The 27,191-nt window shown below is 42.6% G+C and overlaps 1 protein-coding gene across 3 annotated transcripts in view; it reads left to right on the top strand.

Annotated features, from left to right (window-relative positions):
* The window catches only part of EDIL3 (EGF like repeats and discoidin domains 3), a 491,890-nt gene that overhangs the window by 155,292 nt on the left and 309,407 nt on the right, over nt 1-27,191 (top strand). For 2 of the 3 annotated variants that reach the window (XM_008261919.4, XM_051854034.2), the window contains exon 3: nt 23,675-23,704. The exons of the other annotated variant lie outside the window; for it this stretch is intronic. In XM_008261919.4, the coding sequence (XP_008260141.2) occupies nt 23,675-23,704 (30 nt within the window). The remainder of the gene's footprint in view (nt 1-23,674; nt 23,705-27,191) is intronic. 3 annotated transcript variants of the gene reach the window in all.

Raw genomic sequence — 27,191 nt, 5'->3', positions numbered from 1 at the left:
CCATAACAAGATGTAAAGATTTTATCAACATGGCTGCTGACATCTGAGAGAATGAGCAAAATTTTCCTCCTATGATCGCAATACACAGGAGAAAAAGAAATTTTTTTCTTTAGGTTGAGTCACTGAATGCTATTAACAAGAAAAAAAAAATGAGCAGTGTGTAGAGTGCTCTTGTATGGGAGATCACCAAGTGTATTTATGAATTTATATTTTACAGAACTTTTTTTTACAGAACTTCTTTATTACCAAAGCAATAAATAAGAATGTTCAGGAAATACAAAGTAAAATATGTAAACAAAGACATCATAATATTAGGTTATATATACTTTTTCCATCATTTATCTGTACCTCTAGCTCTGCACATGTACCTCTAGCCTAGGTACGGATGATCATGGGAGCTCCTGCAAGCTGCAGCTGGCTTCAGAAAAGTGGACAGAAGGACCTGGCTAGGTGATTACTGTCACTCTGCTGGACGATAAGGCCGCTGGATGAGCCATAGAGAGTCTGCTCTCATCCCTTCTTAGCACCACAGAAGATGGAATGAAGAAAAAGATGACACGTTAAAAGAGTTCACAGCAAAGAAGTTGTTTGAGGTGTTGGAATTATTATTTTTTTTAATACGAGGAACTCCTCGTCTAACATCTAATACAAATCTTATTAGTACATACTCTGGGCCAGAATCATGGTGATTTTTTAAGAAAGATTTATGTATTTATTTGAAAGGCAGAGTTATGGGGTATGGGAGCTAGAGAGAGAGAGGGAGGGAGAGAGAGAGAAAGAAGAGATCTTTTACCCACTGGTTCACTCCCCAAATGGCCACAACACCAGGGCTGGACCAGACTGAAACTGAATCCTGGCGCTTCATTCGGGTCTCCCACATGAGTGTCGAGGCCCAAGCACTTAGGCTATGTTCTGCTGCCTTCCCAGGGAACTGGATCAGAAATGGAGCAGCCGGGACCCAAACCAGCCTGTATGGGATGCCGGCAAGGCGGCGGTGGCTTAACCTGCCTTGCCGCAAAATACAGGCCCAGAATCATGCTACTTGTTAAGAGGAATTAACTCCAGGAAAGCGTAAGGGTAACTGAAATGGAATGGAAAACACAAAGCCTTTGTCAGGAGCTTAAAATAGATGCCATTGTTTGTGGAGGTTCTTTGCCACTTTGTCTGAAGCAATAGGAAAAACGAGGTGACAGCTCAAGGAATTTTGTACTTTTAGACGATTTGTAAGCCAACATTTATCAAAGCATTCATGTGCAGGGAAGGTCTGTAGCCCACATTACTTAAAGTACAGGGGCGACACTGGATGTTTACGTGAGTCGCATAGGTCTGTAGCCCACATTACTTAAAGTACAGGGGCGACACCGAATGTTAAGTGAGTCGTATAATGAGAGAGAACTGGGGCAAAAGTCCTTTCAGGACATAGTTTCACCCTTTGAAAGTATAAAATTTACAAGGCTGTGATTTAAAATACACAATCAATATTTATTGCTGATGTTTCCTTTTTTTAATGAAAGTAAAGTACGGAGGATACAATCTCAGTTCTCCAGCAAAAGGCAGAATCAAGATAAGAATATTTGTTGGGTTAGGTGCTATTTATTGGAAAATATAGCAAATTTCAAATATGAGTCAGCAGTTCCCTTACAGAGAAGTGTGGGGAGCAACTCGGACTAGACTAAGTTACTGGAATTAAGACTTATTCTATGCATCTGCTCTCCCACAATATGGCGCTGGGAGAGGAGTAAAAACAACTTTTACGCAGCTGCCTCCAGTTCGACCAGTAACCTGCAGGAGCTGATCCTGCTCCTGATTGGAGGAGAGCAGCGTGCTCGGTGTGTGGGTAGCCAAGTTGGGATTGGTGGAAGAGGACTATAAAGGAGGAGAGAGACAACATGCACCAGGAACATCTATCTGAAGGAACACCTGAGCAGCCCCCGAGAGAGAGCCGGCCGGCGATGTGCCGCTCCCCGGCGGAAGTGGGGAAAGTGGCAGGGGGAGCCGCCCCTCCACAGAGGTGGAGGGGACAGTAGCCAACCCGGGAAGGACCAGCAGCAAACCTGGGAAGGGCCAAGCAGACAAAAGAACAGCGCAGGGTCCTGTGTTGTTCCTCCGCGAAGAGGGGGAGCGACAGAGAAGATTGCTAAAGCGCATGGTGTCCGTGTGTGAGGTTTTCATTGCAGAACCAGACCACAGATGCTTCATGGGGTTCTGGGGAAGCACTGGTGCAGAGCTGTACCGGGCGCCATCTACACGAGAAGTAAACATTTCCAAGAAGAAGACAGAAGCAGTGTGTGCCAGCTCGGCTGCTTATCAGTCAGTGGCTTTGGCTCCCCGGCAGTAGATTAACCGTGGTGCATCCCAGAGCAGCCTCTGGCCTCAAAGGTCAGAGTTTGTTAATTATTCAGCTAGGAAATCCAGCTGGATTACTCCCCGCGGTGATCTCCTGACCTAAAACTACCAGGGTGGGGCTGGTTCCAACCACAAGTACGCCAGTGATCAGGCCATCAAGGGGTGAACATGGAAGATTAGGGTAAATCGCCTTCTAATGCAAATTGCAAATCACCATAATGCCAAGGACATTGACTTTCCCCACTTTAATAGTGTTTTCTATCCACCTATCTGTTTTTCTGTCTATCTATCTATCTGATCTATCCATCCAACAAAACCTACATCCCCCAACACACACACACACACACACACACACACACACGGCCAACAGTCCTTATCTGTGTGTTCAGCATCCAGTAGTTCAGCCAACCACAGATGGAAAATACTTGGTGAAAATATGAAGTCTGTGGTCAACATGTGCAGACTTATTTTCCTTGTCATTAGCATTGTCATTATTCCCTAAACAACAGCTATTACCATGCATTTTCCCAGCATTTCAGGTATTATGAGTTATCTAGATGTAATGTAAGTTCATATGAGTCTGTGCATTGGTGCTATGCAACATTACACCATTCTACACAAAGCTTGTGAGCATCTGTGGATTTTTGGTGTCCTTGGAGGGTCCTGGAACTAACCCCCAGCACAAAGGATGATTGTGCAAGCCCTGTGACTCTGAGAAAGTTGTTTACCTCTCTGTGCTGTAGCACTCTTACCTGTAAAATAGAGGTAACAGCAGCAGTGTCACAGGAATTTTGTGCAAATGAAATGAGTCAGTAGGGCTCTTCAAAGAGTGCCTGCTTAAAATGAATACCATCTAGGAGTAGTAATATAAATAATTAAATCCTATATACGATTCAAAAGCTACCCGCAGGAATCAAGCCATCCGTCCATCATTTCAGTCACTGGTAATACTATTGAAATGTCCAATGCATCCTACCCTATTATTTTTATGTCAGAACTTTCCCTGCTTGTGCTTGAATATGCAAACTGGGGGCAATTTAGCTGTCAGCTTTTAGTTTCTTTCTTTTTTTTTTTTTTAAATTCCTTCCTTCAACATATCATTTGACAAATCACCTCATTTGGTATGGGAAAAAGAGAACCCTACATGTTATTATTTGAAAATTATGAGTAATGTAGGTAATGCTTGCATAATTAGGAATGGGCCCTTCAGGAATATAGCTGCCCCTGTGCTCCCAGCAAATAACTTATGAATTGATTTTTTTCTTTGTAAGATTGCAAAATGGGAATCCTGTAAAGGTATCATAAATATCCAAGTTGGAATTTATGACAACACATTCATATTAGGTTCCTGCTTGTGATAGATCAACAATAAGCTTGGTGTGGCTCTGCATAAAGATGGAATAGCAAGGAAAAAGGGCTCTGGGATCTTCCACTTCTCAAATATAGACTAAGCGTCCCTGGAAGGCTTTTCCTGACCCATGGAGGATCATCGCTCTTTCTCTGACACCAACACAGAGGGCCTGGCCTCAGAATACTTGTGTCAGAAGATTTATTTGTTTGGTTGCAAGGTGGAATGACAGAGAGGGAGAGACAGATAGAAATCTTCCATCTGCTCTTCACTCCCCAAATGGCTGCCACAGCCCCGGCAGAACGAGACCAAAGCCAGGAGTCAGGAACTCAATTCAACTCTCCAAAAATGGAGACTTGATAGCCCAAGTAGTTGGACCATCATCCTCTGATTTCTCAGGTGCATTAGCAAGAAGCTGGGTTCAAGTGGAGCAGGTGGTACTCAGACCAGCCCCTGATATGGGAAGCCAATGTCACAAGGTGCCTCTTAACCCTCTATGCTGCCACCCCAGCCCCTATCGGAATACTTTTATTTAAATAACTGTAAGGAGAGACAGTTAATAACATTTTCCCTGTGCTGCAAGTAATTTTCCTAAGGGGAACAGAATGCTTGGTATCAAGTGGGGGAAAGGTCCCACTCCCAAGTGCCAGGGATCAGATTTCAAGGTGGAGGTGGCTTGGGATGATCTCAGACGGGAATGTAGTTCAGCCATGGAAGTTCTTACAGTGGACATGTTAAACAAAACACTGGCTGTGAGAAGCACAAGGGTAGGCAATGTGGGAACATTCTGGGAGAATATTGCTATCGGTTGCTCAGATTTTATATAAGGTGGTCATGGGAAAGACTAGGAGTAAGACCAGGATGATACTTTTCACTTATACCATATACAGCTTCTGGCCATCTGCATCTACTGACCTTGTAATACAGTTTTCAATATTACCACCAGAATTACCCCAGGAACATGATTCTGCAATCTCTCTTGGTAGAACATTACTGAAACACAATCATTATAGAAAGAAAACAACACAGAACTCTTAACAATATTCAAGGTAATTTAAAAACCCTACCTCAGGCTTTTCTTCTGAGGATTAAATTCCTTTAATTGCACTTATTTTTCTATTACATTTTCATTCTGCCTCTAAGATAAATCTAGTTTTCAGTCCATTAATTATTTTGATTATTTTCCGTAGGATTTGGTATAATACGCAGTTTATCTGGAAAGAACTGGCGATGGCCCATCAGCAGAAATTAGTGCTGATTTCCTGACCTAGCATTTCTAACCAGACATTAATTATTGGAAACTACAAGTATGAAGGTTTAAGGACAGTGTCCAAGAGACCTTTTCAGAACTAGTAATGTCAGTTGGTGTGCAGAGTCCCCTAAAAAGCCACAAAATATTTCCATTCAGCTGGAGAAGGCACTTGATCCTGGACACTAAGGCCAGTGTTTCTGTGAGAACCAGCGTGTGATGCTCATGACTGTGGAGCTCCCTCATCTACACGGGAGAGCTGTGAATACTCGATTCTCTGCTAGAGAGAAAGTTAGAAGAGTAGCCTCAAGACTGCGTGGACTCCGAGTTTTGCAGGTCTTTCCCCTAGCCACGACCCTCTCACATGGCCCACAGGCCAGTCCTACTGTCCCTCTTCCCCAAACCCAAGCGTCACCTCTACTTCCCATGCCTTGCCCTCATTTTCCCTGACCCATGGTGCCCTAAGGCAGGAGGAAGACAACTTGTTCCCAGTGCCCTAGGAATTGGTCCAAGATGTGGAGCTGAAGGAGGGATGGAAATCAAAAGTAAGACTTTACTCTTTTATTAGCTAATACAGTGTTGGATCGCTGGTTGCAATATAGCAGCCTCAGTGAGAAAGTAGTGGTGCCCTTGTACTTTGTACTAGTTAAATGGCACCTGGAGTACCGTGTCCATTCTTTCTGCTGTATTTAAAGAGCCCTCAACAATTGTGAACTTATTGATGCCTGGTGTGTGCAACGTGAGACATTAAATGGAGACGTTCATCTCTGTTAAGGAAATCATTGTGGGGGAATAGGAAAGATGTCTGAATGTGTGAATGACTGCTCTGTCAACCAGAAGGCCGCTTAATTGTTTTCTGGAGGTGAGCTCTGGGAGAAAGAGGTGTGACGTGTCTCTTTGTGAGGTGAGGATGCCCTGGCCCATGGAAGTTGTCAACAATAGGTAGATTTTTGGTTGGTCAGTTGGACCAAGGGATCTTTAAGTTTGACTTTGACTTTGCCCTTTTCTTTGAGAAGTTGCTTACAACCTGCTTTTCTGAGCAGGCTGTTTCCTACAGTGGCTGCTGAAGGTGTGGAAGAGTGGACATTAACACTGTGCATCCGCAATCTGAGAGCAGCCTAGAAGATATGGAGAATGGGACTTGAGAATTTCCCCAAACAGCCCTGCCCCTTTATTGAGTCTCATTGTCTTAAAGTTAGACCTATCTGCTTTGTTATCCTTTGAGTTTCTCAAAGACATTCCAATGAAGGAGAAACTTAGCCCAGGGAGAAGAGTTTTGCAGACAGGGACATTACATTGTCGAGGTCATGTGGATGCACTGACCATTTTATTTTCAAGAGAGTCCTAATGATTCTAGAAAGAAAGCATTTAACTGTAGCTCCTATTTTAATGGACAGGAGAAAACAGAAAAATCCTCTACAGCATTCATGAACTCCCTGCTGAAAAAGTCAGAGGCGCATTAAATAATTAAGCTCTGTAGGCAGGTGGCAGAGCCCTCTTTTGTCTCTTATGGTTAGTGTCCTTGGAAAGAGTAAAAACTACATAAAAAAATTCCCCTTGACCAAAAGAAACAGATTCAGCAGAAATCTCTCAACTCTCTTCAAGTTAGCATGCTCACTTTTTTTTTTCACTCCTTTATCTCTTGAGTTTCAAAAGATATTTTGATTAAGTTAAATGTGAACTCATCCTTTCAAAGCCACCATAAAATGTTTGAATTCTTCTTTGGAAAATAAGAATTGAAAAGGGAATGAGATTTTACTGAAAAACTTCAGATTTCAAAACAGTTTTAAAAATACCATGTTTGAAATAACTGTAAATGTATTACCTAGTTGCTTGTGTGCACACACTCACACATATTATGTGGAAAGACCTTGTAGTGAGATAATTTCCTGACTTCAGTTAGTCACCGCTTACCTTAAAAGTCATTAAAATTGTATGGAACTTGTCTCCCAGAAGGTGCAGAATATTCAGTGTTCAACCCTAAATCTGCTTAGTGGTTCTAGACTAATGACTCTATTGAACAAGCTATAGCTTGATGCTCTTTGAGTTACTTTGAAAGCACAGGTTTAACTTTCATGGGATCATTAGGTGGCAATTAGAGCAACCATGGTCTCTTCAACCATCGCTCCCATCCCCCTGTGCCCTTAAATGGGGGTGACAGGCAGGAGCACCTGTTGGTCCAAGGCTGCTTCTGCAGAAGCACTTCTCCGTGTCTTGTGCTTTTTGGATATGGGACATTTGAAGCTTACTTGATTTCCACTGGTAGTAACCTACACAATAGAGCAACTTTTACAGGAAAAAATCAAAGACAAAATTTTGTCCAATGCATTTAAGAAGCATGTTACTAAAGGTAAGCTGATGGGGGGCGGAGCCAAGATGGCGGAACAGTGAGGGTGCACACCGATAGTCCGGGAAAAGATAGTTTAATAAAAGTGGAGTTACTGTAGCCTCAGGAAAAGGTTCAGGAAAAAATTGCAGAGGAAACTCTTCCGGATCTAGTGGATGTGACACGGAGGATCTATGGGGAGAGCAAGGTCACCCACCGCGTGGAAGCCCAGCTGCAGAGTCTGTACACCAGTGCTGGAAGGGGAGGTGACACAAAAACCTTCGTAGCCCTAGACATTGGTGGGAAAAGGCAGAAAGAGCCTAGAGGGAATGAGGCCTGAAGCCCCACTGGGGAAAGTTCACCAGGCTGACTGGAGGAGAGAAACAAAATGAATAAATAAGGGGAACCAGCATGGACACTAGCCTCTCTCTCCACTCACCTTACAAAGCCAAGCAAGACAAAGAGCAGGTGCCATTTTACGTATGTAAAGCAGTGCCCGCCATTAGCCAAGCAGAAAAACCTGATTCTGGTCGGGAGAAATAACAGGAGGTTAGGACCTAGTGAAAGTGTGGAGCTAACAAACTGAGACTGTTAAAATCTGGGGGGGGGGGGGGGGAGAACTCACCGAGTACACAAATTTGGTAACCTTGGCAACCCGGTGAGAGACTGCGGAGAAATTTGAGACCACACTGAGGTCTGCATAAACTCTGTGTATGGTCCCAGGAGTAGAGCAGACCAATACCCACAGGGGCCAGATTTCATACATCAACTACCCTCAATTCCACTCAGCTGTGTGGAATTACTTCCCAACTGAATAAAAAAAAAAAAAACGAGAGAGAACAATCTGCGTGAGGCACCTTTGGCACACCCTTAACCCTGAAGAACCAAACAGAGCTCTCTGGCCACACCCATCACAGCCTCTAAGGATCCATCAAAAGCAGACAGTCCACTTAATCTAGAGTCACAGTATAACAAGAAAAAGCACCACAGGAAAGAAACCAAAGAATATCTCCACAATGACAAACAACAAATGCAGAAACTGAGGTAACAAGAACAAGGAAGACACTATGATGCCCACAAATGGAAAAGACACCCCAATTCAAGATTATGAAGATGATGAGATAGAAGAAATGCAAGAAGTGGTTCTCAAACAATTGATAAGAACATTAAGAAGTTCTCTAAAACAAATTCTTGAACTACAGAGATCCTAAATGGACAAGATAGAAAATCTCTCATGCAAAAATGAAATATTAAGGAGTAATCAAAATGAAATGAAACAACTAGTAGAACAGGAAACTGTGATAGTGACGAGAAATCATAATGAAGTGAAGAATTCAATAGATCAAATGACAAACACATTAGAGAGTCTTAAAAACAGAATGGGTGAAGCAGAAGAGAGAATATCGGAATTAGAAGACAAAGCACAGGAAAGTATACAGTCAAACCAAAGAAAAGAAGAGGAAATTAGAAATCTAAAAAATATTGTTGGGAATGTACACGATACTATTGAAAAAAAAACAACATTCGGGTTCTAGGAGTTCCTGAAGGCATGGAGAGGGAGAAAGGATTAGAAGGCCTTTTTAGTGAGAAAATTTCCCAGGTTTGGAGAAGGACAGAGAAGTCCTAGTACAGGAAGCTCACAGAACCCCTAATAAACACGACCAAAAGAGATCCTCACCACAATACGTTGTAATTAAAGTCACCACAGTGAAACATAATGAAAAGATCCTAAAATGTGCAAGAGAGAAACGTCAGATTACTCTCAGAGGATCTCCAATTAGACTCACAGCTGACTTCTCATCAGAAACCCTACAAGCTAGGAGGGAATGGCGAGATATAGCCCAGGTACTAAGAGAGAGAAACTGCCAGCCCAGAATATTATAACCTGCAAAGCTCTCATTTGTGAATGAAGGTGAAATAAAGACCTTTCACAGCAAACAGAAATTGAAAGAATTTGTCGCCACTCGCCCAGCCCTGCAAAAGATGCTTAAAGATGTGCTACACACAGAAACATGGAAACACGGTCATCAATATGAAAGAAGGTAAAAGAAGGAAACCTCACAGCAAAAGATCACAGGAAGTTCAAAACATATATTAGAAAATATCTTTGGCAAATGGCAGGGCAAAGTTACTACTTATCAATAGTAACATTGAACGTTAATGGTCTGAATTCTTCAGTTAAAAGACACCGTTTGGCTGACTGGGTTAAGGAACAAAACCCATCTATTTGGTGCTTACAAGAAACACATCTTTCCAATGAAGATGCATACAGATTGAAAGTGAAAGGTTGGAAAAAGATATTCCATGCCAACAGAAATGAAAAAAGAGCGGGCATAGCCATCTTAATATTGGACAACATAAACTTTAACACAAAAACTGTTAAGAGACACAAAGAAGGGCACTATATAATGATTAAGGGATCAATTCAACAGGAAGATATGACGATTATCAATGTATATGCACCTAATTACAGAGCACCAGTTTATTTAAGAAATTTGTTAAGGGACTTAAAGGGAGACTTAGACCCCAATACAATAATACTGGGGGACTTCAATACTCCACTTTCAGAAATAGACAGATCAACAGGACAGAAGATAAACAACGAGACAGTAGATTTACACGGCACTATAGCCCAAATGGATGTAACAGATATCTACAGAACTTTTCATCCTACACTTGAAGAATTCACATTCTCCTCAGCAGTACATGGAACCTTCTCTAGGATTGACCACATACTAGGCCATAAAGCAAGTCTCAGCAAATTAAAAAGAATTAGAATCATATCATGCAGCTTCTCAGACCATAAAGGAATGAAGTTGGAAATTAGCAACTCAGGAACCCCTAGAGCATATGCAACTGCATGGAGATTGAACAACATGCTCCTGAATGAACAATGGGTCATAGAAGAAATTAAAAGTGAAATCAAAAATTTTTTGGAAGAAAATGAGGATAACAGCACAAAATACCAAAACTTATGGGACGCAGCAAAAGCAGTGTTTAGAGGAAAGTTTATATCAATAGGTGCCTACATCAAGAAATTGGAAAGGCACCAAATAGATGAGCTTTCAGTTCATCTCAAGGATCTAGAAAATCTGCAGCAAACCAGACCCAAATCTAGTAGGAGAAGAGAAATAATTAAAATCAGAGAAGAAACCAACAGGATTGAATCCAAAAAAAAAATTACAAAAAATCAGCCAAAAGAGGAGCTGGGTTTTTGAAAAAAATAAACAAAATTGACACCCCACTGGCCCAACTAACTAAAAAAAGAAGAGAAAAGACCCAAATCAATAAAATCAGAGATGAAAAAGGAAACGTAACAACAAACACCACAGAAATAAAATGAATCATCAGAAATTACTACAAGGACTTGTATGCCAGCAAACAGGGAAACCTATCAGAAATGGATAGATTCCTGGACACTTGCAACCTACCTAAATTGAACCAGGAAGACATAGAAAACCTAAACAGACCCATAACTGAGACAGAAATTGAAACAGTAATAAAGGCCCTCCCAACAAAGAAAAGCCCAGGACCAGATGAATTCACTGCTGAATTCTACCAGACATTTAAAGAAGAACTCACTCCAATTCTTCTCAAACTATTCAGAACAATCGAAAAAGAGGGAATCCTCCCAAATTCTTTCTACAAAGGCCAGCATCACCTTAATTCCTAAGCTGGAAAAAGATGCAGCATTGAAAGAGAATTACAGACCAATATCCCTGATGAACATAGATGCAAAAATCATCAATAAAATTCTCGCCAATAGAATGCAACAACACATCAGAAAGATCATCCACCCAGTCCAAGTGGGATTTATCCCTGGTATGCAGGGATGGTTCAATATTCACAAATCAATCAATGTGATACACCACATTAACAGACTGCAGAAGAAAAACCATATGATTATCTCAATAGATGCCGAGAAAGCATTTGATAAAATACAACACGCTTTCATGATGAAAACTCTAAGCAAACTGGGTTTGGAAGGAACATTCCTGAATACAATCAAAGCAATTTATGAAAAACCCACAGCCAACATCCTATTGAATGGGGAAAAGTTGGAAGCATTTCCACTGAGATCTGGTACCAGACAGGGATGCCCACTCTCACCACTGCTATTCAATATAGTTCTCAAAGTTTCAGCCAGAGCTATTAGGCAAGAAAAAGAAATTAAAGGGATACAAATTGGGAAGGAAGAAGTCAAACTATCCCTCTTTGCAGATGATATGATTCTTTATTTAGGGGACCCAAAGAACTCTATTAAGAGACTATTGGAACTCATAGAAGAGTTTGGCAAAGTAGCAGGATATAAAATCAATGCACAAAAATCAACAGCCTTTGTATACACAGGCAATGCCACGTCTGGGGAAGAACTTCTAAGATGAATCCCATTCACAATAGCTACAAAAACAATCAAATACCTTGGAATAAACTTAACCAAGGAAGTTAAAGATCTCTACGATGAAAATTACAAAACCTTAAAGAAATAGAAGAGGATACCAAAAAATGGAAAAACTTCCATGTTCATGGATTGGAAGAATCAATATCATCAAAATGTCCATTCTCCCAAAAGCAATTTATACATTCAATGCAATACCAATCAAGAAACCGAAGACCTTCTTCTCAGATCTAGAAAAAATGATGCTGAAATTTATATGGAGACACAGGAGACCTCGAATAGCTAAAGCAATCTTATACAATAAAAACAAACCTGGAGTCAACACAATACCAGATTTCAGGACATACTACAGGGCAGTTGTAATCAAAACAGCATGGTACTGGTACAGAAACAGATGGATAGACCAATGGAACAGAATTGAAACACCAGAAATCAATCCAAACATCTACAGCCAACTTATATTTGATCAAGGATCCAAAACCAATCCCTGGAGTAAGGACAATCTATTCAATAAACAGTGCTGGGAAAATTGGATTTCCACGTGCAGAATCATGAAGCAAGACCCCTACCTTTCACCTTACACAAAAATTCACTCAACATAGAATAAAGACTTAAATCTAAGACCTGACACCATCAAATTATTAGAGAGCATTGGAGAAACCCTGCAAGATATAGGTACTGGCAAAGACTTCTTGGAAAAGACCCCAGAAACACAGGCAGTCAAAGCCAAAATGAACTATTGGGATTGCATCAAATTGAGAAGTTTTGTACTTCAAAAGATACAGTCAGGAAAATGAAGAGGCAACCGACAGAATGGAAAAAATATTTGCAAACTACGCAACTGATAAAGGGTTGATAACAAGAATCTACAACGAAGTCAAGAAACTCCACAACATCAAAACAAACAACCCATTTAAGAGATGGGCCAAGGACCTCAATAGACATTTTTCAAAAGAGGAAATCCAAAGGGCCAACAGACACATGAAAAAATGTTCAAGATCACTAGCAATCAGGGAAATGCAAATCAAAACCACAATGAGGTTTCACCTCACCCTGGTTAGAATGGCTCACATTCAGAAATCTACCAACAATAGATGCTGGAGACGATGCGGGGAAAAAGGGACACTAACCCATTGTTGGTGGGAATGCAAATTGGTTAAGCCACTATGGAAGTCAGTCTGTAGATTCCTCAGAAATCTGAATATAACCCTACCATACAACCCAGCCATCCCACTCCTTGGAATTTACCCAAAGGAAATGAAATTGGCAAACAAACAAGCTATCTTCACCTGAACGTTTATTGCAGCTCAATTCACAATAGCTAAGACCTGGAACCAACCCAAATGCCCATCAACAGGATAAAGAAATTATGGGACATGTATTCTATAGAATACTATATAGCAGTCAAAAACAAGGAAACCTGGTCATTTGCAACAAGATGGAGGAATCTGGAAAACATTATGCTGAGTGAATTAATCCAGGCACAAAGGGAAAAATATCATATGTTCTCCCTGATCAGCGACAACTAACTGAGCACCAAAGGGGAAACCTGTTGAAGTGAAATGGACACTATGAGAAACAGTGACTTGATCAGCTCTTGTCCTCACTGTTGATGTACAATGTAATACTTTATCCATTTTAGTATTTTTTTTTTGTTTTAGTACTATTGGTTGAACTCTGTAATTAACACACAGTTATTCTTAGGTGTTTAAATTTTAACTGAAAAGTGATCCCTGTTAAATATAAGAGTGGGAATAAGATAGGGAGGAGATGTACAATTTGGGACATGCTCAATCGGACTTGCCCCAAAGGGTGGAGTTATAAACGTTCCAGGGGATTCCAGTACAATCCCATCAAGGTGGCATGTACCAATGCCATCTCACTAGTCCAAGTGATCAATTTCAGTTCACAATTGATCACACTGATAGGTCTAAGAGTCAAAGGTCACACAAACAAGACTAGTGTCTGCGAATACTAACTGATAGAATCAAAAAGGGAGAGAATGATCCATCATGGGAAGCGGGATGCACAGCAGACTCATAGAATGGCAGATGTTCTAAATAGCACTCTGGCCTCAGAATCAGCCCTAAAGGCATTCAGATCTGGCTGAAGAGCCCATGAGAGTATTTTAGGCATGGAAAGCCAAGACACTCTGGGGGAAAAAAAAAAGAAGACCTAAGTCAAAGATCTCTGCGAGTGAGATCCCAGTGGAAGGAACGGGGCCATCAAAGAAGGAGGTACCTTTCTCTGAAGGGAGGAGAGAACTTCCACTTTGACTATGACCCTGTCAGAATAAGATCGAGGTCGGTGAAACCAAAAGGCTTCCATAGCCTTGGCAACTCATGACTAGAGCCTAGGGAGATTTCTGACGCCATAAACAAGAGTGTCAAATTGTTAAGTCAACAACACGAGTCACTGTGTAGTTACTTCTCATGTGGGATCTGTCCTTAATGTGTTGTCCAATGTGAAGTAATGCTATAACTAGTACTGAAACAGTATTTTTACACTTTGTGTTTCTGTATGGGTGCAAACTGATGAAATCTTTACTTAATATATACTGAATCGATCTTCTGTATATAAGGATAATTGCAAATGAATCTTGATATGAATGGAATGGGAGAAGAAGCGGGAGATGGGAGGGGTGCAAGTGGGAGGGAAATTATGGATGGGGGGAAGCCATTGTAATCCATAAACTGTACTTTGGAAACTTATATTTACTAAATAAAAAAAAAAAGGTAAGCTGATGGCATAAAAGAGAATCATTTAAAAACCTTGTTTGCAGAAAATGAATAATTCATATTAAAGATTATACTTGTTTCTTTAATTAAATTATTGGATAATACATTTTTTTTGTTTAATGATTCTACCATGACTCAAATAAAATCTGGTTATTCATTGCAAAATTATTTGTAAGAGAGGAATCTTGGAATCTATCCAAGTGGCATTCACTGAAGACTTAGTTAAACATATTTTACTGTATTCATAAAATAAAGCATTATTCTGTACTTTCCATGTTTGCTGATTATATTGACATGGCACAATGCATAAACGAATTAAAAATAAAAAGCAGGTTATGGAACATCATATATAATCTCTGTTTATGTTATAAATAAATTATTAGTATATAGGTGAGTATTATTCTGATGTTTAAATTTTCTTCAAGATTCCATTTGTGGTGAATTTTTGGTTGGTAATTTCTGTTTTCAGAGGCAGACCTTAGGCTCTTGTACAAGGGAGTTTTCTCCAACATTCTAATCACTGCCTCTCTTCTAGCATTAACAATTTATGTGCAGTGATTCTGCGGTTTTCTTAAATGGATGCTGCCATTGAAGTTTGTGCCGATATTGCTGATCTATCCATTATTTTTGTTTTTTTGTTCTTTTGGTTTTAACAGATTTGCTTTTTAGATTAGCTCATTTGTCCAGACTTATGAATTGGGGTTGAAGTGAGAAGTCTTCTACACAAAAACAAAGCAGAAATCCATAGAACATGACCTGATGGTATCAGCTTCCCTCTGTCAAGTGTTCTGAAATAAACCTGAAGTTCACTAGAGTGGGCAGATGGCCTCAGCTTCGTGGCTTCTACAGTCACATTAAACGGCATTCACGCTATTAAATTTTTATTCCTTCTATCCATTAATTTTTAAAAATATATGGATTTATTAATTTGAAAATGAATAAGTCTAAGAAATCATTTATTTATATTAACTCTAGATCTGCTGTATCCCTTGCAAGTTTCTTGTTTGCATGAATTTTCTTAGGACACATAGGTGTAGCTTCTATTTTTTTTAAAAAAATTTATTGATTTATTTGTAAGAGTTACAGAGACACAATGATTGATACAGAGAGAGAGATATTCCATCTGCTGGCTCACTCTGCAATATGGCCACAATGGCTAGGTCTGGGCCAGGCTGAAGCCAGGAACCAAGAGCTTCTTCTGGGTTTCCCATGTGGGTGCAGGGCCCCCAGCACTTGGGCCATCTTCCACTTCCTTCCCAGGCACATTAGCAGGAAGCTGGATTGGAAGTGGAGCAGCTGGGACTTGAACTGTCGCCTGTATGGTATGCCAGCTGCCCCATCTTTATTTTACATAGGTAACGATGTAAAAACTGTCATTAAAGTCTCTTACTGAACTTTATTTTCTCATCGCTAAAACTGGATAGCTATCCAAAAATATTTACTCAGTACCAATTATGTGTGCACACAAGATTAAGGCATAACTATGCCCTTGAAAGAAGGATAATATCCAACCTGAGAAATAAGACTGGAAAAATCTCCTATGCTATTTTGTGTAGAAGTGGCTTTAGGTTCCAGTTTAAACAGTAATATAATTGTAAGCATGTAACTACGGGAAATAAATGCTCAAGAATTGGAGGGGTGAGACGTGAATTCAGCTGACAGGGATGGGATGAATTTGTATAGGGAGAGAGGGAACATTGAATAAACAATAGTTGACAATTGAATACACAAAATAACGTGAATATATGTCCTTTTATCATCTAGATAAAAGATCATTAATCCCCCATATGTAGGAAAATGTGTCCCAGTTATGCTCCTTAAGGTTTGTGTTTAATACTGCCTGATACATGTATATTGTATTACTTCCTAGCATCACAATACTCTTGCTTGCTTTTAGACAATGTGTGTATGTGTAAGTGAGTGTGTGTGTGAGTGAGTGTGTGTATGTGTATGTATGAATGTGTGTGTGTATGTGTGAGTGAGTGTGTGTGTGTGTGAGTGACTCTGTGTGTGTGTGTGTTTACTCAGTGGGAAAAAACATGAACCAAAGCTTGCATCCATTCTTTCTTATTTTCCTCATGTGAGCCTCTTTCTGAAATGAGATCTCAAGTGCACAGCTTATTGTTGTTAAAATTCTTTGCTGTATAAATAGCTTGTGAAACCCTTGTGAGCTGTATCACACCTACAAATAGGGTATTTGCTGGTTGTATTATTATTGGAACTAGGTAATTAATACACTACACCTTGATGCTTATTAAGTTAGTTTAAAAATTGTAGATTTAATTTTCCGTGAGATGATCAAACGGTAGTTCAGCAGCATTGTCTGTCCTGTCACTGTTCCTGTTCCCTCCTATCTCAAGAGACAGAATCTCTTTCTCTACCAAGAGTTATATAAGTGACGGCTCTAACTGTGTATAGATGCATGCATTAAATCAGAGGTTAAGATCTAAATCTTTCCCTTGGCCAAATTTAGTGATACTGCATAATGAAGCAACTGAGAGCTTCCTTGATTGACACAGAGCCTTGTGTTAAACATCTGTCCATCTGTCTTGTCTTTTCTCTTGTGTATTTACTGAGTCCTTACACTATTCTAAGAACTGCAGATGAAATGGTGAGAAAAACAAAGGCACACCCCTGCCCCTTCCCTCATGAGAGTCCTAGTCTAATGGGAGGGACGAAAAAAATAGGCACCCGGGCTGCATAGGGACATGACGTGTTTATGGGTTATATATGATCAGCTGTCCTGAAATAGATGCCATATTCTGAACATAGCGCAGGAATCCAAGTGCATGTAGAAGGCAGACAGAATAGAGATGTTTAGATGCTCGGAATATTCCCTATGCCAGTCACTCCCGAAGGTCTGCTGCATGTCACTGGGACCCCAATACCCCACAGCTCTGAGATTGCAGAAGTGCTTGCATTAAACACTGACATGTTGGCCAGGAGAGGGTGGCCGTCCTTTGTCATACTTTCCCAGGAAAGCAGTTGGGCATAGTCATTGTTCAGGCCTTCATCATGTCCCCCTGGAGTCATTGGCCAGTACAAAAAATAAAACAGCAACCAAACCCAGACCAGACACACCAACAACACCTCTCTCTCTCTCTCTCTCTCTCTCTCTCACACACATCCAAGAGCAGTTCCACAACCTGCTCAAAGACTGAATTCATGAATTTGAAGTGATAGTTTACTCTTCTTTGTCTTTGCAATGCTATATCCACGTGTGCACACACACACACATCTTTACAACATTTGCCATCTGGGTGGGCATAAATAATCATATGCAAATGTCATCATTTTATTCTTGCTTCAGTGCAATCGAATAAAAACATTCTAAAATATTGTCAAGGTACAGTAATATACATTCCTTACTGTTTTGCTTATGGAAATAATTATTACATAGTTAATTATATACTTGCAAAGCATCCTTGGTGCATAGTTAACTAAACTTATGATATAGTCAAGGAAATGATCAGTAAGTTACTATAAGCCGAGTAACTTCCTTGTATAAAGTAGGTTATAGCATGCTAAGAAATGAGCTTTTTATATTTCATAGTGAGCTGTTCCTCTCTGATAATGGCTCATATTGGGCCCATGACTGTATTGAACAGGGGGAATATCCATGTTGCAAAGTTGACTTAAAATGCTCAAGCATAAAATAGACAAAAACAGAAGAGGTAAGAATAGTTGAGACAAGGTGAGGATAAGGAGGCTAGACTCTGTTCCATGGGTCTTAGTATCAGGGTAATTCACAGCCCATTCCACCACCACCAACCCCCCCCCCCCCCCCACACACACACAGACCAGCAGAGATGCGGAACTTTTTCTTTCTGCCAAGGATCGACTAGATATTGATCACATCATTCATGGGCCATGCAAAATTATCAACTTAAAACCAGCCTATTACAAATTTATTGAATTTCGATTTCCAGCTGCGATCGCCTTTGGCAGGGCAAGACCGGAAGATTGTGAGGACCTTCTGTGGCCCGTGGGCCGGACCTCTGTCCAGTGAGGAAGGCTGTGTGCTTAGTACTGGCTGGAAATCAGGGTCATGTCTTGCCCACTGCCTTGTTGTTCTTCACAGTTGATACCTGAGGCAAAAGGGAGCAGCATGAGGCAAAGGAAGTACAGGAGGGGTCTTTCTGACACCTTCTCCTCCCTGTAGCACCACCCCAGGTTGGAGCACGGACGTTGCCACACTGACCTGAAAACACGGGATCAAGGGTGTAGGTGTAAATGTTGTATCAAAGCGTGGGGTGAGACCCTGGGTAAATGAAGCACAGAAATGCATCTCGGACTTCTTCATTTCCTGGCTCGGTGGCCTCAGAGAGTTTATTCCTTGTGCGTCCTGATGCATTTTACAAGGAGCCACAAAACCAAGGGCTATAGCAGAAGGCCACTTAGCTGCAAATCAGAGAAAGGACTGCTCAAGCTCTATAGACAGTAGTGTGAATGCCTCTTTCCCCAGGCCTGGAAGCGCAAGGTGGGTCGGGATTTGTGGGTGAGACGATTCCGTGGCAGAGCAAAATCATTGAGAATCTAATTTCCTTCTGTCTCTGCATCCTGCCTTTGAACAGGATCGGCTGGCCTCCCAAGGGGCTCCCATCTTGGCTGCAAGCTGTTTGCCAGCTGCCTTCGGGGCTCCAGGGTTCCTAGTCACGTGTCTAAAGGACAGAAAGGGTGTTACTTCCAGACGCCTTCTAGATAGAACGCGGAGCCTCCCTTCCCAAGCATGTCCAAGCCTCTGCCAAATCATTGCCCCTGAACTGGTCACATACTCAGCCCTTCATGTCTTAGTTCTGCATCTGTGTACTCAACCAATGGTGCGTGGATCCAGAGTATCAAAAACATACATCTGTACTTAACACGTACAGTAGGTTTCTTATCACTCCCTAACCAGTGGAATATTGCAGATGTTTAAAAGTAGCATTTGAGGCCTGCGGTGCGGTGCAGCAGGTTAAGCTGCTGCCTGCAACACTGGCATCCTGTATGAGCACCAGTCTGAGTCCAAAGAAGCTCCCTGCTAATGTGCCTGGGAGGGAGCACTTGGGCCCCCTTCACTCACGTAGAAGAGGCAGATGTAGTTCCAGGCTCTTGGCTTTGGCCTATCCTCTCTCTCTCTCATTCTCCCTACTCTGTAACTCTGCCTTTCAAATAATTAAATAAGCCTTCAAAAATTAAAAATAATAGCCAGCGCTGCGGCTCAGTAGGCTAATCCTCCGCCTGCGGCGCAGGCACACCGGTCCCGGTTGGGGCGCCGGATTCTGTCCCGGTTGCCTCTCTTCCTGTCCAGCTCTCTGCTGTGGCCCGGGAGGGCAGTGGAGGATGGCCCAGGTCCTTGGGCCCTGCACCCGCATGGGAGACCAGGAGGAAGCACCTGGCTCCTGGCTTCTGATCAGTGCAGCGTGCTGGCTGCAACATGCTGGCCATAGCGGCCACTTAGGGGGTGAACCAACGGAAGGAAGACCTTTCTGCCTCTCTCTCTCTCTCTCTCTCTCTCACTCTCTCACTGTCTAACTCTGCCTGTCAAAAAAAATTAAAAATAATAAAAGTAAAACAGCATTTGCATTGTATTAGATATTATAAGTAATACAGAGATGACAAAGTGTAGGGAGAGTGCATGGTAATGTGTGCCTTGGACATCATTTTACAGAAAGGGCTGGAGCATCTGCAGGTTTCATCCCCCACAGATTCCCAGGGCTAACTCAGTGGTTGACCTAGACCAACACCTGTGAACCAGGGGAGGGCACCGAGTGCGGTTCCTTCCGAGATCCCGGCCTGCTCATTAAATCCGACGGAGTCAGGAGTCGTCTCCTCCAAAGGCATCCGTGTTGATCCCCGGTGGTCCCCGCAGACGTGATCAAGGAGGGAGCATGCCAAGAGGGTGAAGCAGCAAAGCCCCCTGACTTCCTGCCGTGGCTCTTCACACGTGCTGAGCTTAGTCAGCATGCACAAGCCTGGGCTGACACCCGCAATGCCCATCCTGTAGACCCAGGGTGACTCTGTCATGCGTGACAGGACTACACTTAGGTTACTCAGACGCGTTTCCTTACCGACGGTTCTCCTCATGCCACCATCACGTCACTACATCCTTCTAAAGGCTCACTGCACAACTGCACAGTTATGTTAGCTTGTTTACTTGCTTTTTGTTAGGCGCATGTGCCTTTAAATTTTTTTAAAAAAATTATTTTCATCTACTTCAAAGAGTTTGCGTGAGAGAGAAATGGCTCACTGGTTCGTGCCCACTGAAACCCATGCTGGGTCTCCCACGTGGTTGGCAGGGATCCAAGTACTTGAGCCATCGCTTGCTGCCTCCAAGGTGGCATTAGCAGAAAGCTGATTCAGCAGTGAGGAGCCTGGACTTGAATCTGCACCCTAATATGGGAAGAGGGTGTGCCAAGTGGTGGCTTCTCCCACTGTAGCACAATCCCTGCCTCACAAACGTGTTTTAATGTCCAAATTAGAGGGGCCTGCTTGTGGCAGACAATCCCATGATTTTTCCAGTACTGATTTAGTGGCTTCCAAGAAGCAGATAGGAAGACGAAGGCTCATTTGGCGGGGCGACAGCCCCTTCTGTAATACTCGTTGCACTGAAATGGCACTAACTAGGCTGCAAGTGCCCACTTTGAGGTTGACTACCCTGGGCTCCAGTTGCCACCTGTTGACAGTTCGCAAGGCTGCGTTCCATAATACAGTTAGCCGCCCCGGCTGTCTTTGCCAGGGGGAGAGCTAGGACAGTGAATTACCACCAGTGCAAGCTGGCACCACGGAGCAGATGTTGCATGGGCGGAGAACTCTGCACCGCTGTGTAGCTGCAGGTGCCAGCGCTGTTCATTTGGGACAACGATGCTTTCAGGTGTTGTAAGGCCAGGTGTAGGCCAGGGTACTGCTTGCAAAGCAGGGGTTGATTCTCTAAGGTTCTAAGTACCGTGACTCCTGTAATTTTGGAATTGCCATTATTTCCGTGGTCTCTAGATCCTTCCTAAAACTCCTCACGTATGGTATATGATGGGGGAATTAAATCTTCACACTTCCATTCTCTTCTCTTTAAACATCACTTCCTTAGGGTGCTTGCTCTCTTTCTCTACGTAGTCAGCATCTCACCTGCCTCTTCCCATCCTTGGATCACAGGAAACATGAAGCAGTTTCCAGGAAAGAACTCTGTTGTGAAGGGATTTCTGCCCCGCCGAGCTTGCCTGAGTTTTCTTTTTTCCTTATGCGTAAGACAACTAACAGCATCAGAGATTTGGCCAGCCCTCCTCTGTGATCTGACACCTGTAGGCAGCACTGGCTAAATTTCAGTAACCTCTTTGTTAGCTTCCTTTTGCCCTTTCTGTGTAAGTAGAGAGAATCTGTGCTTTGTGAGACAGTAATGCATCGTAGGAGTTTGGATTTAAAGTCACTCTGACATGAGCTCAAATTCGAACTGACCTGAGACCACTCTGAGCCCCTGTGTCATCCTCTGTACATTCAGAGTAATTCTGTCTCATCCTTTGCTTTGTAAATTGAATGATTTCAGACACGTCCAGTGCCTGCACAGAGCGTGTGCGGCTGTCTTTTTCCATTTGGACCTCCAGAGTTTGTTTACACATGACCCATCCAAGTCAGCATTGCTGCGAGCCCCTGCGATCTTTCCCTAAAAGGGAATTCCTGGAAGCTCCCTGCAATTCTCCTCCTTGAACGTGTTACGATCCATTTTGGACACGATAAAGCAGCAAGCAGCTTTTAAATATTTATGTTCCCCAAGCCACACATGCCAACTGTGTTTGCTCTCTTCATTTCCTTACGTGCCAAGGAGACAAGCCAAACAGTGTGAGAGGGAAATATTGTCAGGACACAATGTAGGCTTGTCTGGTGTGTGCTCTGTGCGGTTGCAACCTGAACAGCAGAGAGCGGAGGCCACTCCCTGGCTGCACGCTGAGACTGTGGTGAAGGAACCAGCTAGAAACAGAGTTCCTTTCTAAGCACCTTAGCCGAGGGGATTTTTACTTTAAAACATCACGAATCAAGTGAAATGGGACTGGCTAGTGCCGTATGATTCAACAGTCATAGTCCGGGTGAACTGCACTGTGCACGGATAAGAGACAGCTCCTCCCAGGGCTTGTCTGCAGCTGTCAGGTGAACAGGCAAGCTGTGGGCGGAACTGTGAAGTTTCCAGATAAACCCTTTTTCAGTCCCGTGTGCGTCATGCTGCATGCCTCACATACACACAGCAGTGGGTGAGTGCCCGAGGGGTCTCGCTGCCCTTCAGCATTTCTATGCTTCAGAACAGGAGTCAACACAGTTTAGAGAGTCAGAGTTCACATTAACTTATAGGGGTATTGCCCGGTAATATCAACCCTGGCTACAAGCTAGTATCATTTGAAGAGATGGTGACTTAATTGGCTTGAGGTACAGCCTAGAGTTGGGCACCGTAAGGTACCTCAGGGGTTGTGAACCATTGCTGTGGGATAGCATTGTGTTTTCAATTATGGCTTCCCCTTTTGTAATCGTCACGTTTATACCTGTGAGGGCTGAAGAACAGTTGAGTCCAAGACCCTGGGGTTACCCTGTACACATGGGTCCCTGTGTCCTACCACAGAGTCGTCACTGCTGTGTTGTGTGTGCATGTGTATGTGTGTGTCTGTGTGCTGGGGAAGTGGGGAGGGAGAGGGAAGAGAGCTAGGAGGAGAATAGGGGAGGGGGAGAGGGAGGGGGAGGGCCAATATTCAACAGTAGCAAAAACCCAGAGTGATTCAGTGTCACCCTGAGATTTAATAACCCCTGTCTCATGGAACAAGTGATTGACCACCGATACCTTTTGATTTTTCTTTGTTAATGGAAGAGCAATGATTTTCATCTAATTTATATTTTAAAACAAACTATTTATAGTAATTTTCAAGAAATAAGATCGATCCTGTTTTTAAAGGGAGAAAACAGTAAAATTCAGGAATGATTATTCTGTTCTGATAAATTACTGTATTTTAAAGTATAGGAGTACATGAATTTATATGTATGTATGTATATATATATATATACATATATATATATATATATATGGTCAACAACCTGTCATTAGATAGTGACAGATTTCTAATGTGTACACAAAATTACAAGTAAGGTGCTTGTACGCATTGTTTGGAAATGTGAAATATATTTCTGCTCACTTCAATATTTCTCTTTCTCTCCCTCTCCTCCTCCTCTTTCTTGTCCCTTCGTCTCCCCTTCTCTCCCCCACTTCTCCTCCATCTCCCTCTCCTCCTTCTTCATTACCTCTTTTCCCCTTTCACAGCATCAGATGAAGAAGAGCCAACTTCAGCAGGTAAAGTTCCCATGTCGTAAAGATTATTGCTTTTCAATTTAATGCCTTTAATAATGGAGATTCAGCTCTGTGAATTTAAACCAGAAAGCTGGCACCGTTTTATTTATCTTGTTTTGTTGCTTGGTCTTACTATGCTGTGTCTAACCTGATGATGTTGGTTAAGTGTTTGGAATGAAAAAAGAAATAATCGAAGTTAAATTGTATGTGTCCATTTCCCATTGCTGTAAGAGAATGCCTGAGATTGAGTCCTTTATAAAGAAAAGAGGTTGATTTAGCTATAAGTTTGGGAGGCTGAAAGTTCAACCAGCAGGGCCCTGGCTTCAGCAAGGACCCCTGGGCTGCTTCACATCACAGCAGGTGGAATCTTGACTGCAGCAATGCAGATCACGTGATGAGACAGCAATCCAGAGAGTGGAGGAGCTGGCCTTCCGCGTCTGTACACCCTCTTGTGAGTGCTCACCAGGGTCCCACAGGAACCCCGAGTCCCTCCTGTGTGCCCAGTGACTCAAGGACCTGCCACTAAGCTCCACCTCTGGAAGGTCCCACACCTGTCTGCATCACCATGCTGAGGACCAGGATTGCAACACACAAACCACTGGGGCACCATCTCAAGTCACATCCAAACCATAGCAGAACCCACCACACTATTCACAATGGACCATCAGTGTGGAAGAATAAAGAGAACGAGAACACTAAGAGGAATGTAGAAAATGAATACAAAGGTGAGAATGATAAAGGAAGAACAGACAAAGAGGAAAGCCATCAAACAACTGTTTAGAAATAAAACCCTGTATATTGGAGGGCCATTTTGTCATGTAAAATTGGCATCTAAGGTGATATTCAATGTGAAGGTAAGAGTTGTGTTGCTGCTTCAAACACTTGTTTAAAAAGATCCATTTTGGCAATTATAAGTGAATGATGCTGCAGCCCAGCATCAAGTTCGTCACCCAGCTCATCAGCACAGCCACGCACAGGCTGAGTTCTGGACTGGACGCACAGGCTGAGTCCTGGTCTGGACTCACAGGATGAGTCCTGATCTGGACTCACAGGCTGAGTCCTGGAAGGCACGTGCTGGACATGACATTATGTTTCAGTGTGGTTCCAGAGCGAGATGGAAGATAAACTAACAGCAGCAGGCCAGCAGTGTGAAGAAAGAGAAGACAGCTCTTGAGATGCGGCCTTAGAGACTGCTCTGGAGAGAAAGGAACAGAGCACACAGCAGGAGACAGATTCCTTCCAAATAACTGAGGGACGAGGGTGGGAGTTGTTCGCGACTCTGATGAGGAAGATGGGGCTTGCTTTTATGAGAAAGGGCAGTAGAGCCCAGGTGTTGGAAACAGGTACAAGGCAGCGGCACTTTAATTCCCAGACCAAACTGATTTCAACTGGCCTGACTTCTGCCTCCTGTCTGTCTGGAACACTGGAAAACGGTTTTACCTTTAAGAGTAAGTTCAGACCGGCGCCGTGGCTCACTAGGCTAATCCTCCACCTTGCGACGCCGGCACACCAGGTTCTAGTCCCGGTCAGGGCGCCGGATTCTGTCCCGGTTGCCCCTCTTCCAGGCCAGCTCTCTGCTGTGGCCAGGGAGTGCAGTGGAGAATGGCCCAAGTGCTTGGGCCCTGCACCCCATGGGAGACCAGGATAAGTACCTGGCTCCTGGCTTCGGATCAGCAAGGTGTGCCGGCTGCAGTGCGCCGGCCGTGGCGGCCATTGGAGGGTGAACCAACGGCAAAGGAAGACCTTTCTGTCTGTCTCTCTCTCTCACTGTCCACTCTGCCTGTCAAAAAAATAAATAAATAAATAAATAAATAAATAAGTTCAGAGCTCAGAAGGCCATTGGAAGAAGACAAAGCAATTATCTTACAGATTTCTTTGCTGAACCTAAGGATATATGAGTACCATATTGCGTGATACTCATTGTACTGTAACTGCCTTAGAAAGGGAGTCCCTGGGCAGATAAACTCTCCATCCTGCTTTCATGTTCATAACACTGCTGGGCGGTTGATGGCCTGAGTTGGGTGATAGGAACTCCCATCGTTTTTTCTCTCTCTCACCCATATTGTGCAGCCTGTTTTGAGGAGCAAACGGATCCCATGACTTGGTTGCTAACTCGTCTGTGGATTGGAATCTCCTGGGCTTAATTTTTGGCTGCTTTTTGCCTGGAGGCTGAGGCCTTGCTGTTCATAGGGTTACCCATAGACTCTGTACTTTTCAACCTTAATTGAATCTTCTTTGCATTTCAATGCCTGCCAGCACCTTGGTTTCCTAGCCCAGTTGAGTCTCCTCCCTCCTAGATGCTTGCACTGCCCACTTTGCTTTATTGCTTGCCAACCACATTGATGTCACTGGGTAAGAATCATTGTGGGTTTTTTTTTTTTTTTTGCATGATCAAGAGAGATTGCCATCTAAGGTAAACTATATTCAAGTATAATGTAGCTATGTTGTGGTGCAATTTTGTCATTCTAAGGTTATTTTAACAACTTCTCTGCTTACTAAGTTCTAAACTAAATATTTTTCCTTCAGATAGTCATCTAACTCCAGAACAATCTGAATATCATAAAGTTTAGACTGTGTTTTAAAAACACTTTTGCCTTCACAGATGAGCAGATGTTTTTTGTTATGATTTTACCCCAGACTTTTACTACAGAACAAATGTGCTCTTAAGGAATGTTTTAAACACACAATATCACATACAGGTTATACTAACATTGAGGAGACGTGTCTTTGTTAAAGCAAACACTGATTTATATGAAAACTCGCAGTGGGAAGCATATAGTTTCCTTTTAATTTTATCAAAGTATAGAATAAAAAGCGTATAAGCATATTAAAACTTTTGACAAAGTATGATCAGTTTTGTAAAGAATAGAATAGGAATAATTGTGCGGATTTGATTGTGACTTTTGGACTTGTTGTTAGTACTCTTGCATTCTAACACTTATTTTTTTAATATTTATTTATTTTATTTGAAAGGCAGAGTTACAGGATGGCTGAGACAGAAAGAGAGGTCTTCCATCTGCTGGTTCACTCCCCAATTGGCCACAACGGCCAGAACTGAGCCGATCCAAAGCAGGGAGCCAGGAGCTTCTTCCAGGTCTCCCATGTGGGTGCAGGGGCCCAAGGACTTGGGCCAGCTTCTACTGCTTTCCCAGGCCACAGCGGAGAGCTGGGTCAGTAGTGGAGCAGCCAGGACTTGAACCAGCGCCCGTATGGGATTCCAGCCCTGCAGGCAGCTTTACTCGCTATGCCACAGCGCCAGCCCTGTCAACACTTATTTTTCTTAATCAGACAGTTATTGTGATGTTCACATATATTTTGGGTAATGTTTAGCAAATATATATATTTTTACTTAAAACTGTAGTTATGAATATATTTGTTGTATGAGTGGTAGTTGTCGCTCCCCCTCTTCGCGGAGGAACGACCGACACAGGACCCTGCGTTGTTCTTTCGTCTGCTCGGCCCTCCCCGGGTTTGCTGCTGGTTCTTCCCG

Source organism: Oryctolagus cuniculus, chromosome 14 (assembly GCF_964237555.1).
Source record: "Oryctolagus cuniculus chromosome 14, mOryCun1.1, whole genome shotgun sequence".
Classification (NCBI taxonomy): domain Eukaryota; kingdom Metazoa; phylum Chordata; class Mammalia; order Lagomorpha; family Leporidae; genus Oryctolagus; species Oryctolagus cuniculus.
The sequence above is the reverse complement of the archived record's forward strand: the minus strand, read 5'-3'. Positions and strand labels throughout refer to the sequence as shown.